Source organism: Syngnathus leptorhynchus, chromosome 5 (assembly GCF_054491065.1).
Source record: "Syngnathus leptorhynchus isolate UIUO chromosome 5, UIUO_Slep, whole genome shotgun sequence".
NCBI lineage: Eukaryota > Metazoa > Chordata > Actinopteri > Syngnathiformes > Syngnathidae > Syngnathus > Syngnathus leptorhynchus.
The window spans coordinates 2,371,937-2,392,404 of NC_141199.1; the positions used below are offsets into that span (position 1 = coordinate 2,371,937).

At 43.0% G+C, this 20,468-nt stretch overlaps 1 protein-coding gene across 6 annotated transcripts in view; it reads right to left on the reverse strand.

Moving 5' to 3' along the window:
* LOC147056229 (lysine-specific demethylase 2A-like) overlaps positions 1-20,468 on the reverse strand; it is a 161,303-nt gene that overhangs the window by 124,665 nt on the left and 16,170 nt on the right. For 5 of the 6 annotated variants that reach the window (XM_085912640.1, XM_085912637.1, XM_085912636.1 and 2 more), the window contains 2 exons: positions 20,327-20,373; positions 10,026-10,204 (listed from right to left, as the gene is read on the reverse strand). In XM_085912640.1, the coding sequence (XP_085768766.1) occupies positions 10,026-10,204; positions 20,327-20,373 (226 nt within the window). Of the gene's footprint in view, positions 1-10,025; positions 13,212-20,326; positions 20,374-20,468 lie in introns of those variants that run through there. The other variant, XM_085912642.1, reaches the window with a different exon arrangement.

The window sequence follows — 20,468 nt, forward strand, 5'->3', positions numbered from 1 at the left end:
TTTATAGTTATTTTAAAACCGAAGACGATTCGCTCGGGGGAGCCAACTTCCTGCCTTGCCTCCTCTGAGGATTGCGTAATCACACAGATGCCTATGTTGACAGGCTATACAGTTAGACTGAACTGCTGTTTGTATCTATGTCGCTGTTTCAATGTTCAAACACTGTGGCTGTATTAACTAATTTCCGTGGTTAAGATGATTTATCTAGTGTTTTTTGTCATCTGTCAGTAACGTCGTATTTCTTTAGATGAACAAAACTGCTTTGAAAAGAGACCTTACAGAGGCAACAAAGAAAAGGTTCTCCAGCCTAAGTGATCTCCAGTTCAAATTTACAGTGAGCAAATGAGGAGCAGTCAATTATTTCATTTTACATTAATTTTTTACATTTCGTTCCTTGGGGTCGTACAGCAGCAGGGCATCAGTGTTGGAGGCCCATTCGCACAGCGCCACTCCGCTAGGTGTTGAGTGGTTGTACCCCCAGTCTGTGTGCTGACAGTTAAAGTCGCCTGCGTAGATTGCAGGTGCAGTTACAGATGGTAGTGACGTTGTGGTTAGCTCCGATGGTGGGGGCTTGTAAACGTTGATGACTGAGGTTTCCTGGATTTTAGTAACCAGCCACTCGATGTTGGAGCCTGGTGGGGATTGGCTACAGGCCGCCTAGCTTATTCATGTGCGAATGAAGTTTGCCACACCGTGTTGCTTGGTGTTGATGGACCCGGCGAGATGGAACCCAGGGATCTTGAGGATGTTGTTGGTCGTGCAGCGCGTCTCCTGTAGGAGCAGGACCGCGGCCCCGTTGGAGTCGGCCAGGTGCCAAAGGACTTCGAGTTTGGCAGTGGTAAGGGCCTCGATGCACCGACAGTCCTCGGTTTTCGACAGTCGAGAAGGCTGCCCGTCCGCCATTTCTTAGTCTGCCGGCTCTGCGTTTGTTTGAAGACATTAGTTTCACAAGCGGGTCTTGCACCCTGACCTTGCTTCTCGCAGGGAAGACCACGTGAAGGTTGCCGTCAATCTTCCCCTGAAGACTACTGATATGGGATTTTAATTAAAATAGTTCCAATTAAATAATGAATAAGCTACTCTAGAGCAGCGTTCCCCAACCTTTTTGGTGACACGCTTAGGTGTCGGATAAATGTTACCGGAGGGGGGGTGGGGTAACGTCAGTGCCTCCCCAGTCATGAACCTCACCGCACGTCACTGCTGTGTACCATCTTTCTTTGTAATAACTCGCGGGCACATGCGGCTTTTAATACAGTGGCTTGTGTATGAAAAACCAAGATTTTCCCCTAATTTTTGCTGGTGAGGCTTATAATCAGGTGAGTCTTATAGTCCAGAAATTACAGTAGAATATTTTGAAAAGGTTCAATATAGAAAACACCTGGTGCCGCACTCGTCAGCTGATTACCTCAAAACACCTGCAAATGCCTTTAAATGAACTCTCAGTCTTGTTCTGAAGGTTACACAATCATGGGGAAGACTTCTGACTTGACAGTTGTCCAAAAGAGGACCATTGACATCTTGCACTAGGAAGGCAAGACACAAAAGGTCATTGCTAAAGAGGCTGGCTGTTCGCAGAGCTGTGTCCAAGCACATTAATAGACAGGTGAAGGGACGAAAGAAATGTGGTCCAAAAAAAGTGTACAAACTATAGGGATAACCGCACCCTGGAGAGAATTGTGAAACAAAACGCATTCAAGAATGTTGGGGAAATTCACAAAGAGTGGACTGCAGCTGGAGTCAGCGTTTCAAGAACCACCACAAAGAGATGCATGAAAGACAAGCGTTTCAGCTGTCGGATTCGTTGTATTAAGCCACTCTTGAACAACAGACAGCGTAAGAAGGACAAAAAGGACTGCTGCTGAGTGGTCCAAAGTTATGTTCTCTGATGAGAATAAATTTTGCATTTTATTTGGTAATTAAGGTCCCGGAGTCTAGAGGAAAATCACAGAATCCACGTTGCATGAAGTCCAGTGTAAAGTTTCCGCTGTCAGTGATGGTGTGGGGTGCCATGTCATCTGCCGGTGCTGGTCCACTCTGTTTTCTGAGGTCCAAGGTCAATGCAACCATCTACCACGAAGTTTTAGAGCACTTCATGCTTCCTGCTGCTGACCCACTTTATGGAGATACAGATTCCACTTTCCAACAGGACTTGGCACCTGCACACAGTGCCAAAACCACCAGTACCTGGTTTAAGGACCATGTCTTTGATTGGCCAGCAAACCCGCCTGACCTTCACCCCGTAGAAAATCTATGTAATTTTTGTAAAGCGGAAGATGCAATACGCTAGACTAGGTCATGTCCAAAGTGCGGCCCAGGTTGGTATGTATAATGTATTTGTATTTGTAATGTATTATTTATGGCCTGCCAGCACTGTCAAACTGAATTAGAAAAAATCATGAAACTTGAAACTGTAATAGCTAGGAGCACTCTGAGTGACTCTGCTGCACAAGTGGGGAAGTCTTTCTGTAAGTCTTAAATGTTCATTTCCTCAAAACCCCTTGCAACAAGCCGTGCCTTTGGTACAATACCATTCATTGTATCTTTCAACGTACAGACCCATCTTGTAGAAACACGTTTGATCTTCGTCTAGAACTTCCTCAAAAATATTATTATTTTTCCAATTCTCAAAGCAGTTTGCCACCCACACCGATTTTCCTTTTTGACTTTTAAGAGGATTTCTGTCAGTGTCATGTTGTGTCTCTCCAACAGTCCATTGCTCTACGGACTGTTTGCTGCCGTGGTCTTTGTCTTGAAGTTGAAGTTTTCTGCCATGTTTCTTATCTCTTCATTGTTGAACTCTCCTCTGTTGTCACTGTAGATCCGTTTCGGTGCTTCATGGACACTCATTCAAGAATGAATGAAAGTTTACTATCTCTGATGGCTTCTTGGTCCTCACAATGTTTCCTGCGCTGAACCGTGTGAAGTGGTCAATGATGTGCAGGTACCTTACACCAGGCTCCAGCTCATGAAGATCCATTGCGACATCCCATTGTACTCCGAAGCCAGGGGCTCACCAACACCTGGCTTGGGTTTGGTTCGACTGTATGTATATACTTTTGTCCCCTTCAACGTGTGCATCCAGTCGCTGATAAACAGCCACTCCCGTCATAGCATCAAAACTCTAGCGTGGTAAGCAAAGCGTCACGCTCATCACGTGTTGGGTGCGCACGTAGCATTTGAATCAGAAAGCAGATGAGTCTTTTTAGTTTTCTTTGACTTATACTTTATCACATAGCCAATGAGATGGATCAGGATAAATACACAAGGTTGTCATTGGCTCGTACTATTTCTGTGAATTGCTTTCGAGCACAGCAGAAGTGAGAATTGAGAAATAAGTATAAAAAATAAATAATTATTGACGACGCGTATTGACAACATGTATTATCTGATTAAGCATTAAAGGATCAAAGGACCAGGTGAATGTACCTCTGAACTCTTTTCAAAAAACCCTCTCTACATCATTATCTTCGCTCGCCACGCACCTAACGCTCGCCACGCAGCTAAAGCTCGCCACGCAACTAAGACTCGCCCACACAGCAGTAAGTCGGGATCCTTTTTCAAGTTTTTGCTGTTACTTTGTTGCCACAGACGGTCCATTCCTGTGCAGTTTTTGTTGTTACTTTGTTGCCGCAGACGGTCCATTCCTGTGCAGTTTTTGTTGTTACTTTGTTGCCACAGACCAGGGGTGGGCAATTCCGGTCCTCGAGGGCCGGTGTCCTGCATGTTTTCTTTGTCACCCTGTTGCAACACAACTGATCCAAATGATCAGGATTGCTAATTATCTAACCATTTGAATCAGGTGTGTTGCAACAGGGTGACATAGAAAACATGCAGGACACCGGCCCTCGAGGACCGGAGTTGCCCACCCCTGCCACAGACGGTCCATTCCTGTGCAGTTTATGTTGTTACTTTGTTGCCACAGACGAGTCATTCCTGTGCTGTTTATTTCACAACTTTGTTCCGCTGCGTTGCAGCGAGGATTTGTGTTGGGGTATTTTTGCCAGTGATTATTAAACCTTGGTTCCAACTTTTCCAACTCCACCAAGGCTTTCAAGAGTGAAAGAAATCAACGTGGAGAGGAATTAACAAAACCAAGGATCTCAAGAGTGAAAGGAAATACAAGAAAACTTTACCGATCTAAGCAGATCGTGAACTAGCGAGTGTTAGCAGACAGCTAACAGCTGATTTACCGGGGAACAGCGGAGTGAGCTGTCAGAGATCGCTGGGACCAACGTGAGCAATGGGGCCGAAACAAAACCTGACCATGTCCACAAAGGAGGTCGAGGACATAAAAAAGTCACTTGACTTCCTTTTGGAAGAAGTTTCTGCTGTGAGGATGCAGCAGAAAAACATCTTAGCACTGGTGGAAGAGGTAAAGAGGCTCCATATGCTCAATGCTGAGAAGGACAAGCAGCTTGCCTACCTTGAAAGTCGGGTTGCAGACCTTGAGCAATATACAAGAACAAATGACATTGTCATCATTGGAATAGCAATTAAACCTATATCTTATGCAAGGGTAGTGACGGCAGGCAGCGATCGCTGTGAGCAAGATGCAAGCTCAGCCGAGCAACAGGTAGCTGCATTTCTGCAAACAAAAGGAATAACTATGGACTCCAATCAGGTTGAAGCCTGTCATCCACTGGCCAGACGAAACAGTAACGACAAGCCAGCAGTCATTCTGAAATTTGTCAACAGGAAGCACAAAATTGCACTCCTAAAACAGGGTAAGTTGCTCAAAGGCACAGACATCTACATAAATGAACATTTGACAAAGACCAACGCAGACATTGCAAAGAAAGCACATCACCTGAGAAGAATAAAAAAAAAGTACATCAGGGGTGGTCAACCCGGGGCTCGCGAGTCACATGCGGCTCTTTGCCTGGTTTCATGCGGCTCTTTTAAGTTCATATCAACATTTGTGTTTATTTTTTGTGCGTGTTTGCTTTGCTTAAGTTCAATATGGTATTTTGGTCAAACGCGCAAAGGAAGGACACACCCATTCGAGCAGTGTCAATTTCGCTCTCAAAATGGCAAGAAAAAAATGCACAGCTAAACAAATATGTGAAGATGAACACAGGACGTCTTTAACAGAGTAGGAAAGTTTATATTTTTTTTGTTGTACACAATGGCAAGTTATTCTGCCTGATATGTCAATGTCATTAGCGCATTTAAAAGCTTCAAATCTTCAGCGCCACTTCAGCTGACTTCATGCTACTATCAATAAGGACTTTCCAAAAGGGACTGAATTTCGCAGGCGCAAGTTGGACACTTTGAAAAGTCAGGCAGAAAATCAGGTACAGTTTTTCAAAAGAATTACGAAGCACTCGGTGACAGTTACGCTTGCATTGTTTCAACTGGTTTGGAACATTGCACGGGCTAAAAAGCCATACAATGAAGGGGAGTTCATTAAAAAATGCCTCAGTGACATTATTAAAATCTGTCTGTCCCGCCAAACATAGTAAGTGAAAAAAATTATGTTTTTGTTTATGGACTTTGTTTAACTGAGAGTTTGTCTGTGTGATTCGATCATGGGATGACGAAGATAACGAAGGGCCCCACGTTTGAAGGATTTAATGATTTGGAGTGATACAAGGTTTGAAAAACTTATTTATGTTATAATTATTTGATATATTTTATTTCGTGTAGCAACTTGTATATGTTTTTATCGTTACAGTTCAGTAGTTGTTGCCTCGTTGAACTCCTGTTTTGTTAAATAAAGAGCTGTTTACCAAACCCACGTCTTTACTTGTACTTTGTTAATATAATATAATATAGGTCTGGAATAATGATGAGGCTGACGTCAGGGCGCACGCTTGGCGTTGTTGACAAAAATTTGAAAAATATGAAATTTTTGTTAAGTGGCAAGGTGTGGAATAGGTAGGCAAAAGATGAACATTTGAAAGTTGGAACGGGTTGAATCGGGTGAAGTATGTAGAAATTAGAAGTGAAAAACGAAATTTTGTGAAATGTTGAGAAATTTTGTGCAAATTTTAAACGTAAAAACGTGAAATTTTTGTATTTGCCAAGTTTGGGAATGTCCCCAATGTGATATGAACGTGTTGAATTATGTGAATTTCAAACTAGAACAACGTAAATGTGAAATGTTGAATCTGCCATTAAGAATGAATGGGGCAAAAATTGCCGGAAATTTGTGAATTTTGTGAAAACGTAAATTTTTTGGAATGAAAAAAAATGTAAGCAGCGGTGTCATCAATATTTGGAATAAGTGAAAAGTGGAATTGAGTGAATTGGTTGAAGTATGTGGAAGTAGTTAAGCGTCAAAAAATAAGAATAATAAGTAAAACTAGAATTGGCAATTTCTGGAGAAATTGCGTGTGAAGGCGAAGGCACTTCACACTATTGTGGGACTCGAAATAATGATTAAATGAAATAAAAATTACGATGAGGTTGGAAATCTGACTTACTGAGCTAAACAGTGATTTACTGTTGATGCGGTGGAATGATGCTATTAAATGAGAAACTAGAATTTGCAATTCCTGAAGAAATTGCGTGTGAAGTGAAGAAGTTGAATAAATACTCTGGGAATGCTGAAGAATGATGTTGAAACGAGTTGAATTGGTTGAAAAATGTAGAAATTACAGTGGAAAAAGGAAATTTTGGAAAATTTGGTTGAATTTCAAATTTGAAAATGTGGAATTTATGGTAAGTGTGAATTTGGGGAATAGGGACGAAGAATATGAAGAGTTGAAAGTTGGAATGGGTTGAATCGGTTGAAAAATGTAGAAATTAAAGTGGAAAAAGGAAATTTTGGAAAATTTGGTTGAATTTCAAAATTGAAAATGTGGAATTTATGGTAAGTGCGAATTTGGGGAATAGGGAGGAAGAATATGAAGAGTTGAAAGTTGGAATGGGTTGAATCGGTTGAAAAATGTAGAAATTCGAGTGGAAAAAGGAAATTTTGGAAAATTTGGTTGAAGTTCGAATTTCAAAAATGTGAAATTTTTGCTAAATGGGAAGGTGTGGAATAGGTAGGCAAAAGATGAACAGTTGAAAGTTGGAACGAGTTGAATCGGTTGAAGTATGTAGAAATTAGAAGTGAAAAACGAAATTTTGTGAAATTTTGTGAAAATTTGAAACGTGAAAACGTGACATTTTTGAATTTGGCAAGTTCGGGAATGTCCCCAATGTGATTTGAATGTGTTGAATTATGTGAATTTCAAACTGGAACAACGTAAATGTGAAATGTTGAATCTGCCATTAAGAATGAATGGGGCAAAAATTGCCGGAAATTTGTGAATTTTGTGAAAACGGAAAATTTTTGGGATGAAAAAAATGTAAGCTCACGTGTCATGAATATTTGGAATCCGTGAAAAGTGGAACGGAGTGAATCGGTTGAAGTATGTTGAAGTTGTTAAGGGACAAAAAAACAGGCAGAATAAGTTGAATAATAAAGGACAGGAATAACAATAGTGTGAAGGTCTTCACCTTCACACTAATAATAAAGGACAGGAATAACAGTAGTGTGAAGGTCTTCACCTTCACACTAATAATAATAAAGTAGAATTTGCAATTTATTACGGGATTCGAAATTACGAGGTTGAGGGTGGAAGTCTGATGCTCTACCTACTGAGCTAAACAGTGACTTACTATTGTTGTCGTGGAATAGTGATTAAACATGAGAAATAAATAAATAAATGAAAAATGGTAAATTATGACGATGTTGAATAAAATAAATGATTAAAATGTGTTTAAATTAATTGAATAAATGAATGAATAAAAAAATAACGGCCAACTCACTCGGGAACATGGCTCGTGTTGAATGTGCCATTAAGAATGAATGGGGGATTTTAAGGCACAAATTTGCTAATTATGCAAAAACGGTAAATGTTATGAACAAATAAAATGGTGGCAATCATGCCGTGAATTTTTGGAACGTGTGAAAGTTGGAATGGGGTGAATCGGCTAAAGCATGTGGGAGTAGTTAGGTGTCAAAAAAGTGGGAGGAATAAAAATGTAGAATAACAATAGTGTGAAGGCCTTCGCCTTCACACTAATAATAACTATAAATAAATTGCAATTTCTGGAGAAATTGCGTGTTAAGGAGAAGACACTTCACACTACTGTTATTCTACTTTTTACGTAAAATTCACTGACATAGTATCTTATCAAACAGCAATCATCGTGTATAGTGCAAAAGCAAAACAACTACTAGAAAATATCCAGAACTTATTCAGGAATCGGGAGAGAGGTTATAAGTTAAAGGGGAATCACAACTTCAAAACTCAAACATAGTAAGAACCTTAAAAAGTTTCTGTATAACTATAACCGTGGTCAAACTATGGAACTGTCAGTGAGGAACTCAAGCAAAGTCCAAATGTCCACCAGTTTTTAAAAAATGTACAAAAATATGTTGTTTAGCGGGTACAAGGACTAAAAATGCCAAATGGTTACACAAAACCAAAAGTGAAACAGAAAAATAAGTTGAAAGTGTGTCTATTTGTGTTCTGTTGTAGATTTATAAGTTGAATCATTAGTTAATGGATAAAGTGACAAAGGGGTAAGAATATAAAAAGGTATACTTCTTCCTACTCCTTTTTATTGACTTTTTTCAGTTTGTTAGTTGGTTTCTTTCTTTCTTTGTTGTACAATTTACATATGACACTTTAGAGTGTTATTTGTTTTGTGTTTTTATGTTTTAAATATGAAATAAAGATATCAACCAATCAATCAATCCCGCTTTCCCTGCTTACACCCAAGTATAAGAAGAATCCATGGACCGAAGTAATCTTTTGTCTGTCTCCAACTGGATCAATGGGGAGATGGATGTTGTTGGAATAATTGGATGGTGAAGCACTGGTCAGCTTGATCAAGGGCCTCATATCTTTGCTTTAACAAAACTCTCTAACTCCAGAGAGTTTCTTTGACTCCCAATCATACATACCTTCTTTCATTTCTTATCTTCCTGTATATGCCTATGAGAGGCCCTCACTAGTTATGAGTAGAACGCCTTTGTTTTTTGTTTAGTTCGAAAAACGTTCCTTCGCTTTAAGTCACAGGTGTCAAACTCCAGATCAAATGACCAGTTCATCCTCACGTTCTGCAGGAGCCTGCTAAATGAATCAGGTGTGTTTAATGAGAGAAACTTGGAAAACATGTAGGAATGCGGCCCCTGGGGACTGGAATTTGACACCCCTGCTTTAAGTCAACTCTGTAGCTTTTATTCATAAATTGTTGTTGATCGGGACGATATTTCTTTGATAAAGTGTTATAGAAAAGACATACATGTTGAAGTAGTTGCATATAAGTTATCCCATATTTACTCAATGTTTAAGTAACTACTACTAGGCCACTGACCTGGTTATTATTGTGTGAAACTTAGCAAGAAAGTCTAATGCATTGTTTCACAGGAACACTGCACTCAGCACGCTTGGAGATATCTAATCATAGTCGAGGACGAGGCTGTCAACCAACTGAGGAGAGACTCTGCACTGCTGGAGTCATGGAAAGGCTAAGGTTCTGTCGGCCCACTTTGTTAGCTAGGCAGCGTTGCTACGGCAACAACTCCCCTCCCTTCAGAGTAGCAACAACTTTATAACCAGGGCAACCCAAAATAAAAAGAGGAGATAGCAGACTAGGAGCTCAGAATTGACGAAGAATGCAACTGAAACACTCTTTGTCTCTTCTCCTCGCGAGTAAAACAAGTACCGGTTGTCTTCTCTTTGTTTCAGTGAGTGAATTAATGTCTGACTTCTCTGACGGTACTTGCACTCAAGACAAAATTCTTTTAGCACCTTCCCAACACAAATTCCTGGTCACGGGGCAAGGAGCTAGAGAAGATGCGTACGAAGACACGAAGTACGAAGAGCTTAACCACAAAATTTTAAAACGTCATTAAGATTTTGAAGCTGAACAGGAATAATGAATAAAGTGAAGGGAACTGCCAAGCACCTGGGCAAGGTCTGAAGGGCAAAATAAGATCACATTCACACTTAATCACATTCTTGAAAACTAATTGAAATTGTACATTTTGTTTGGTTCATGAATTTATGCATCGGTGTACATACTGTAGAAGGTCTCTTGACCAGGTTTTCCAGCTTTGTGTGGCTAAACTCCAGGCTGATGACATTGAAGAGCCTGTCTCGCTGAGACGAAGGACTCTCATAGTACCGTGTCCACTGGGCCATGGACATCTCTGTCCCCTTCTGAGTGCTTACATCCATGACGTCGATCATACGTCTGCTTCCTGAGTAGAGAATAAAAAATTATGAACTAAACTATATTGACCCGAATACAAGAGAAAAATTAGTGCTTATAATTATTGAGAACCATTTTCCCCATAAAAATAAAAAAATATAATGAATGGATTACGTCACAGTCTTTGGGACGGCACTATCAAACAAGGTAATGGGTGTGACCAAACTGTTTCCCCCATTCATTCTTAATGGCACATTCAACACGAGCCATTTTCCCGAGTGGGTTCGAATCTCAAATTGGCCATTATTTTTTATTCATTAATTTATTCCTTTAATTTCAACACATCATTTTGATCATTTATTTTATTCAACATCATCATCATAATTAATTTACCATTTTTCCTCTTAATCATTTTATTTCTCATCATTCAGCATCATTCCACCGCATCAGTGTCTCGCAGTAAGACACTGGTTAGCTCAGTAGGTAGAGCATTGATTGATCCCCGCACTGGGCAACTTTCTCAACACATCACATTAACAGGGCACTTCATGTTTTATTCATTCATTTATTTCTCATCATTTATCATCATTCAAGCGCATCGGGCAAGTTCATCATTTTTTATTTATTCATTTATTTTATTCAACATAATTTAACATCTTTTTTCCCAAAATCTATTTTCTCGCTTTTAATTTTATTTTATTCAACATCATTATCATCATCAATTTACCATTTTTATTTCTTCTTTATTTAACATCATTTTTCCCCAAATTCATTTTAACATCATTTTACCCATTTATTTCATTCAACATCATTTCTCATCATTAATTCACCATTTTAAATGTTTTCCTTTTTTTCATTTTACGTAAAAAGTAGAATAACAATAGTGTGAAGTGTCTTCGCCTTCACACGCAATTTCTCCAGAAATTGCTAATTCTAGTTAGTGTGAAGGCGAATGAAAATTCATTTTATTTCTCATCATTTATCATCATTCCAGCGCATTAGTAGTAAAACACTGTTTAGCACAGTAGATAGAGCATTAGACTTCCAACCTCAACGTCATAGGTTTGAGCCCCGCATTGGACAACTTTGTGAATACTACTTTTATCATGATTTTTTTTCCCTAACTCATCTTTATCATAATTTTATTAACGGGGCAACTTCATCATTTTTTATTCATTCATTTATTTTATTCAACATCATTTAACATCATTTTTTTTCCCAAACACATCATTTTAACCATTTATTTTATTCAACATCATTAGCATCATTTATTTACCATTTTCATTCTCCTTTATTTAACATCTATTTTTTCAAAAACTCATCATTAATTCACCATTTTAAATTTTTCCCTTTTTTTCCATTTTACATAAAAAGTAGAATAACAATAGTGTGAAGTGTCTTCGCCTTCACATGCAATTTCTCCAGAAATTGCAATTTCTAGTTATTATTTTACTTATTATTCTTATTTTTTAGGCTTAACTACTTCCACATACTTCAACCGATTCACTCTTTCCACTTTGCACTTCTTCCAAACTTTTGAAGCCGTATATTTTGTTTCGTTCCAAATTTCAAAACATTTGGCGCAATTTTTTTTTTGAAATTCCCATTCATTCTCAATATGGATTTAACATTTGCTCTAACTTCTACAATTTTTGTCCGATTCAACCCGTTTCAACATTTAACTCCAAGTGAAACTTTTGAAGCTGTATATTTCTTTTCGTTCCAAATTTGAAAACATTTTGGCGCAATTTTTTTTAAAATTTCCATTCATTCTCAATGGGGATTTAACATTTGCTCTAACTTCTACATTTTTTAACCGATTCAACCCATTCCAACTTTCAACTGTTCATACCTACCTATTCCACAACTTTTAAGTTACCAACGATTCCAAATTTCAAATTTTGAAATTCGCGCCAAATTCTCCTACATTTCGTTTTTCAACTCTCATTTCTACATTTTTCAACCGATTCTACCGGTTCCAACTTTCAACCGTTCATCATTTTCCTACCTATTCCACAACTTCCCACTTAGCAAAAATTCCACATTTTCAATTTTGAAATTCACACCAAATTTTCCGAAATTTCCTTTTCCCTTCTAATTTCTCCATTTTTCAACCGATTCAACTCGTTTCAACATCATTCTGTAGAATTCCCCGAGTATTTATTCAACTTCTTCACTTTCACATGCAATTTCTTCAGGAATTGCAAATTCTAGTTTTTATTATTATTGTGTGAAGGCGAAGGTCTTCACATATGTTATTGTGTGAAGGCGAAGGCCTTCATACTATTGTTATTCCTGTCCTTTATTAGTGTGAAGGCCTTCGCTTTTACACTATTGTTATTCCTGTCTTATTGTGTGAAGGCAAAGGCCTTCACACGTGTTATTCCAGTCCTTTATTTTTCTACTTATTCCCCCCACTTTTTTGACGCTTAACTAGTTCCACATATTTCAACCTATTTACTTCGGTACACTTTTAATTTATTGCTAATATTCATGACACGGGGTGCTTACATTTTTTTCATTCCAAATATTTTCCGTTTTCACAAAATTCACAAATTTCTGGCAAATATTTCCTCATTAATTCTTAATGGCACATTCAACATTTCACATTTACGTCATTCCAGTTTGAAATTTACATCATTCAGCACATTCAAGTCACATTGGGAACATTCCCAAAATTGCCAAATTTGAAAATGTCACGTTTTCACGACAAAAATGTGCTCAAAATTTCACTAAATTCCCTTTTTCACTTCTCATTTCTAAATTTTTCAACCAATTCAGCCCATTCCAACTCATTTACATACTTCCAGTTTGAAATTCACATCATTCAGCACATTCTAATCACATTGGGGACATTCCCAAAATATCCCATATTAAAAAAATGTCACGTTTTCACCTTTCTTCTGGATGACTTCAATGCTCACGTGGGCAATGACAGTGAGACCTGGAAGGGCGTGATTGGGAGCGGCGGTAAGGGATGCCGTCAAGTTTTGCCATTTTGGCCAGCGGGACTCCAGAGGGAGCTGACAGGTACCGGGTGGCCAAGCGGAACGCGGCTTCGGCGGTTGCTGAGGCAAAAATCCGGGCGTGGGAGGGGTTTGGAGAGGCCATGGAGAATGACGTCCGGACGGCTTCGAGGAAATTCTGGTCTACCATCCGGCATCTCGAGAGGGGGAAGCAGTGCACAGTCAACACTGTTTACAGTGGAGATGGTGTGCTGCTGACCTCAACTCGGGACATCGTGAGTCGGTGGGGAAAATACTCCGAAGACCTACTCAATTCCACCAACACGCCTTCCATTGTGGAACCAGGACCTGGAGACTGAGGCAGACTCTCCGATCTCTGGGGTCGAAGTCACTGAGGTAGTTAAAAAACTCCTCGATGGCAAGGCCCCAGATGAGATCTGCCCGGAGTTCTTAAAGGCTCTGGATGTTGTGGGGCTGTCATGGCTCTCTCTTCTCTCTCTCTTTCGTGTAACATCAGAGCTCCAACTTAGTGTCGTGGAGCCACGCCAGCATCTCTTGTCCCAAGTCAAAGAGGCCGACCTCCGAGGGTGGTCTATATAGGGGGCAGGTGTTGATGATGTGGTCGGCCGTCTGCTCGGGGTCTACGCACTTGCAAGCCGCACTATCCGCCAGTCCCCACTGTCGCATAGATGTGTTGAAGCGCCCAACACCAGTTCTTAAACGGTTCAGTGTGGTCCACTGCTGGCGAGGTAGTTCGTCTCCTCCTATGGCGCCGTCTCCTGGATCCCAGATGTAACGGTGCATGAGGGAAAGACCAGCTGCCTCCCACTCCTGCTTCCAAGCTGCTGCCAGCCAAGCATCTCTGGAGATGTCCTCGGGGATGGAATTGAGCATCTCTTGTGCTACAATCTTGTAGGCGTGGTGCCTCTTGAGTGTGCTTAGTGGAGCTGGAGTTGTTGTGGTGCTATGCAGGATGTGCCAGTTGTTATTTTTTGCCTTCCTGGCGAGAATGAGGATGGCAGCCTCACGGCGAAGGTTGGCTGGCGCTATTCCCGCAAGGACAGGCAAGAGGGACACAGGGGTGGGCTGGCATCCTGTTATAATTCAGAGGGCGTTGTTGATTGCCACATCCACCTTTTTGGCATGGGGGCTTCTGTTCCAAACTGGGGCACAGTACTCTGCTGCAGAGAAGACCAGCGCTTGAGTAGAAATCCACAAGGTCTTAGCAGAGGCTCCCCACGTTGTTTCAGCAACCCTGGATGTCACCTTTGCCTTCAGATCATTAAGGTGTTGTTTGAAGGATAGGGTCCGATCAAGACGAACGCGAGGTACTTCGGGGCTCGTTGAACCTCCAGGCGTTTGCCCTCAATGCAAGTTTTTTCCTTGCTTCCCTGGTGCAGAGATGGTATGACGCAGCAACAGTCTTTCCAAGGCTGAGCTGGAGACGCCACTTTCGAAGGTATGCTACCATGGTGCGCATATCTTCATTCAGGCCGTCTTCCGTCGCCTTCCATGTTGGTCGGCTCAGCATGATGGCAAGGTCGTCTGCATAGCCATACTTTCTGGATGCTGTGTCCGGTAGATCGTATGTACAGATGTTAAATAGCATTGGTGAGAGAACTGACCCTTGCGGTACACCGCTCCTCAGTCTTCGGAGCCTAGTGCACTGCCCACTGCTGGTTTGGAGAGTAAAGCTGCGGTTGGAAAGCGTCTCCATGATGAACTGCACCATGTCCCGGTCCGGTATGGTCCTCAGCAGTTTCAGGTGGAGTCCCCGGTGCCAAACTGTATTGTATGCGGCAGTTAGGTCCAGGTATACTGCTCCAGCTTTCTCCTTAGCCTGGAAGCTGTTCTCTATGTCTTGGGAGAGTAGGGTGAGCTGGTCTGCTGTTGACCTTGTCGGAAACCAGCTTGTTCCGGTGGGAGCTGTGGGTCCACCACTGGCTCTATACGGCTTTGTATCAATATTTCCAGGATCTTAAATGGGGCGCTCAGCAGTGAGATGGGCCTGTATGACTTGGGGTCCTTCGCATCTTTATTTGGCTTCAACAGAGCTATCACAGAGGCCCTACGCCAGATCTTAGGGAGCTTTAGTCTCCGGTAGCATCATGTGAAGAAAGCTCTAACCCATCTAGATGTTGTTGGGCCCTGGTGGATGACAAACTCTGGGTGGATATTGTCACGGCCCGGGGATTTGCCCGGCTTTAGCTTACTCTTGGCCTCACTGAATTCCTCTGCTGTAAAGGGTCCCGAGAGATTGGAATCGACGTTGGCTGCTCTTGAGATACAAGACACCTCACGGGATATCAGTCGTGCAAGGTCTTTGTCTGCTTCCGGGAAGTGGCCATTCTTCAGGAGTTGGGAGGCGATTGCGTTTGCGGTGACCGGGCATCTGTGGGCTGATGTATTTCTGCCTGTGAGCTGGTTGATGGTCTGCCACGCCTTCCGGCTGGAATGGGTGAAGTTAATTGATTCAACGACTTCTGTCCATCTCGCCTTGCGGGAGAAGTCCAGCTTTTCAAGCAGTGCTGCTGCCGTTGCGTCCTCCTCTTCTCTAGAGCTAGCTCTCTGGTGTTCCCTCAGGAGGCAGCTACACTCCTCATCCCAGCCTGGGATGTAGTTCCTGTTATATCCACGTGGGATACTCTTCTTTGCCGCACGCAGGAGGATCTGGCAGTAGGTTGCATAGGCTGCATCCACATCTGTGGACTCTGGGTCTGGCAGGCCGGCTGACCTCCTTTTCGTCTCCTCAGGATACGTCTCCCAGTTGGCTTTTCGGAAGTTCCATCTCTTCACAGGCTTCCCTGGCACCGGTTCCACCAGTGATGGGACTTTGATGATGGAAAGTCGGTGGTGTGAGCGGGGGAGCCTGTCAAGGACACGCCTCTCCGGTCTTGAGTCGTTGCTGCGGCAAATGACGAAGGCCTGGTCCGGGTTGGTGGAGGTGTTCCAGCGTGCAGAGAAGAAGGTTGGGGGTTCCTTGGGGTCGTACAGCAGCTGGGCATCAGTGTTGGAAGCCCATTCGCACAGCGCCACTCCGCTAGGTGTTGAGTTGTTGTACCCCCAGTCTGTGTGCTGACAGTTGAAGTCGCCTGCGTAGATTGCGGGTACAGTTGCAGATGGGATTGACATTGTGGTTAGCTCCGATGTTGGGGGCTTGTAAACGTTGATGACTAAGGTTTCCTGGATTTTGGTAACCAGCCACTCGATGTTGGAGCCTGGTGGGGATTGGTTACAGGGTGCCCAGCTTATTCCAGTGCGTACAAAGGTTGCCAATCCGTGCTGCTTGGTGTTGATGGACCCAGCGAGACGAAACCCAGGGATCTTGAGGATGTTGTTGGTCGTACAGTGAGTCTCCTGTATGAGCAGGACCGCGGCCCCGTTGGAGTCAGCCAGGTGCCGTAGGACTTCGAGTTTGGCGATGGTAAGGCCCTCGACATTAAGTTGAAGCACCGACAGGCCTCGGTTTTCGACGGTCGGGATGGCTGCCCGTCCGCCATTCCTCAGTCTGCCGGCTCTGCGAGCTCTGTGTTTGTTTGTCGACATTAGTTTCACAAGTGGGTTTTGCACCCTGACCTTGCTACTCACAGAGAAGACCGCGTGAAGGTTGTCGTCCATCTTCCCCGCTGTCATGGCTGACACGCCTCTACAGCATTGTGTTGACATCGGGGATGGTGCCTCTGGATTGGCAGACTGGGGTGGTGGTTCCCCTCTTTAAGAAGGGGGACCGGAGGGTGTGTTCCAATTACAGGGGAATCACACTCCTCAGCCTCCCTGGTAAGGTCTATTCAGGGGTGCTGGAGAGGAGGATCCGTCGGGAGTTCGAGCCTCGGATTCAGGAGGAGCAGTGTGGCTTTTGTCCTGGCCGTGGAACAGTGGACCAGCTCGACACCCTCAACAGGATCCTCGAGGGTGCATGGGAGTTCGCCCAACCAGTCCACATGTGTTTTGTGGACTTGGAGAAGGCATTCGACCGTGTCCCTTGGGAGGTTCTGTGGAGGGTGCTTTGGGAGTACGGGGTACCGAGCCAATTGATAAGGGTGGTTCGGTCTAGAGATGCACCGATCCGACTTTTTCAGTTTCGATACCGATGCCGTGCCTTTGCATATCGGTCGATACCCGATACCGATCCGATATTATGGTTGACTTAACAAGCTACATACCGCTACGTGTGGAACAGAAAAGACTAAAGGCAATGGCATCAGGCATGACTACACAGTTCTTTCCTAAAACAAAATGTAACAAGATAAAGCAGATTAAAGCAATGAACTATTTATTTGTAAAAAAGTTGTGCAACAGCAGCAATAAAGTGTATCAGCATTTAAATTCAAGTAAATTAGGATACAAACTTCTTAAAAAAATACAAATGTTGCAGCTGAAACTGCACTGGGCAAATATAGAAAGGGTGATCAAGCACACAGTAACAAAATATTAAAAGAAATAGTAAACATGTAAACATTAGGTGCGTTAACTGCTGTGTAGGTCCACCTCCCGCTCTCTTTGATCTGCTCAACTGCTGGAACTCCTGGTGCTTCGTTGCGTGGTGTTTCTGGAGATGCTTAATTAAATTGGTAGTACTATAACTGGCAGTACTACCACCACCCCTGGCAACATTAGCTTTGCAGACATTACAAACTGCCGTCGAGGTAGTTGGCGTGTTCAGTTTAAAGTACTTCCACACAGCTGACTCTTTCGTTCGCTCCATGTTTGCGTTTGTTTAGAAAACTCTTGTGGCATGCGGCACGCGTGCTGCTGACGTATGACGTAGCCCGCGTCCCAATAGATTAAGAAAAGGATCGGCCCACAGATCGGCTGCATTTTCCGATACCCGATCCATCTATTTTGTTGATATTGGGGCCGATATTTGATCCAGATATTGGATCGGTGCATCTCTAGTTCGGTCATCACCGCAGAGTTTGGTCCGCATTTCGGGTAGTAAGTCGGATTCGTTCCCAGTGAGGGTTGGACTCAGCCAAGGCTGCCCTTTGTCACCGATTCTGTTCATAATTTTTATAGACAGAATTTCTAGGCGTAGCTAAGGCGTTGAGGGGGTTTGGTTTGGGGACCTCACCATTGCGTCTCTGCTTTTTGCAGATGACGTGGTGCTGTTGGCTTCTTCAGACCGTGATCTCCAGCTCTCACTGGAGCGGTTCGCAGCCGAGTGTGAAGTGGTCGGGATGAGGGTCAGCACCTCCAAATCAGAGTCCATGGTCCTCGGTCGGAAAAGGGTGTAATGCCCTCTCCGGATCAAGGATGAGATCCTGCCCCAAGTGGAGGAGTTCAAGTATCTTGGGGTCTTGTTCACAAGTGAGGGCAGGATGGAGTGCGAGATCAACAGGCGGATCGGTGCAGCGTCGGCAATAATGCGGACTCTGTACTGGTCCATTGTGGTGAAGAGAGAGCTGAGCCAAATGGCAAAGCTCTCGATTTACCGGTCGATCTATGCTCCCACCCTCACCTATGGTCATGAGCTATGGGTGGGACAGAAAGAACAAGATCCAGGATAGAAGCGGCTGAAATGAGTTTCCTCCGCAGGGTCTCCGGGCTTTCCCTTAGCGATAGCGTGAGAAGCTCGGTCATTTGGGAGAGACTCGGAGTAGAGCCGCTGCTCCTCCACATTGAGGAGCCAGATGAGGTGGCTCGGGCATCTCATCAGGATGCCTCCTGGACGCCTCCGTGGGGAGGTGTTTCGGGCATGTCCCACCGGTAGGAGACCCCGGGGACGACCCAGGAGGCGCTGGAGAGACTATGTCTCTCAGCTGGCCTGGGAACACCTTGGGATCCCCCGGGATGAGCTGGATTAAGTGGCTGGGGAGAGGGGAAGTCTGGGAGTCCCTCCTAAAGCTGCTGCCCCTGCGACCCGACCACGAATAAACGGAAGAAGATGGATGGATGGATGGATGGATGGATGGATGGATAGAAATAACTATAACAAATAAATTTTTCAAACCTTGTGTCACTCCAAATTATTCAATCCTTCGTCATCCCGTGATCGAATCCTTTGTCCTTTATGTAAACAACCTCCGCGCCACTGACGTTACTTGCAGTTCAGATTACAGTAATCCCTTGCAACATCGCGGTTCTTTTATCGCGGTTTCACTACATCGCAGATTTTTGAATTTTGAAAATTTGTGAAAAAATTCACATAAATCACTCCTGAGCACAAGTCGCCCCCCCACCCAAACTATGAAAAAAAAACGCGACTTATAGTCCAAGAAATACGGTATATATCAAATAATAATACAAACAATTTTATCAAACCATCTGTGTCACTCCAAATTATTAAATCCACTGCCTTCACAGCCTTGCTAGACAATCGGAAACTACTGAAGTCTAACAACATAGACGTTGCCACTCTAAATAAACTATATATCAAATAACTATAACATAAATAACAAGTTTATCAAACCATCTGTGTCACTCCAAATCATTAAACCTCTTGACTCCGGAAGTCAGTGAATGGAACTCATTGTCAGTGAGGCTCCAATTATTCCACAGCCATAGTGCGCCCTCATGCGTTTTAAAGTGAAAATAACAAGTGATCAACTATACTAGTAATGTGTCAATTATCAAGTAAAATTTTTTGAATAATTACACATAGAAGTCTCTCCTGAGTATAAGTCGCCCCCCCACCCAAACTAGCTCGCGTTTTTTTCCCTATAGTCCAAAAAATACGGTAGGATCGCCAACAGCGATAGCCCAACTCACAGAGCACCTTAGCGATTTGGCCCCTCCCACACGTTGTCAGCTTTTGGGAAAAAGGACCCATGTTGTATTTTTGGGGTGAGGCATCCACCAGCTTCTCACCAACAAGGCCCACTTCCAGGCCTGGCACCAGATGAAGGCAATGGTGACCCACATACGGCAAAGGGAAAACACAATCCACTTATTGCACTTCTCATGAGGGGGCTTGTGAGCCATGCTTTGTCTGGTCCCTCACCTCGGACCTGCCTGTTTGACCCTCACAAGGGCATGAATCCCCAGACAACCTAGATCCTAGGATCATTGTGAAAAAGAAACCCTTCGACCATATTAGTGATGACTCACAGAGTTTATTTTTTTAATTGAATAAAATTAACTTTCAAAGCAAATGTTTATGTCTCAACAATTCGACTTCCAAACACCCTGTCAGATTCCATTGTGTTTGTGAGTTGAAGACGACCTGTACTACAAATCTTTGCTCAGCGAATGAAATAAAGGCTTACCAACAAACATCTTGACATCACTCACACTGAAGGTTGAATCAGGCATTCTATAAAACAAGAAAAAGGTGTTACTATCCCCACTTTATGCAACAAATTATGAGTGCATAAAGGGGAGGGCAGGGGAGCAGAGAAAAGGGGAAAA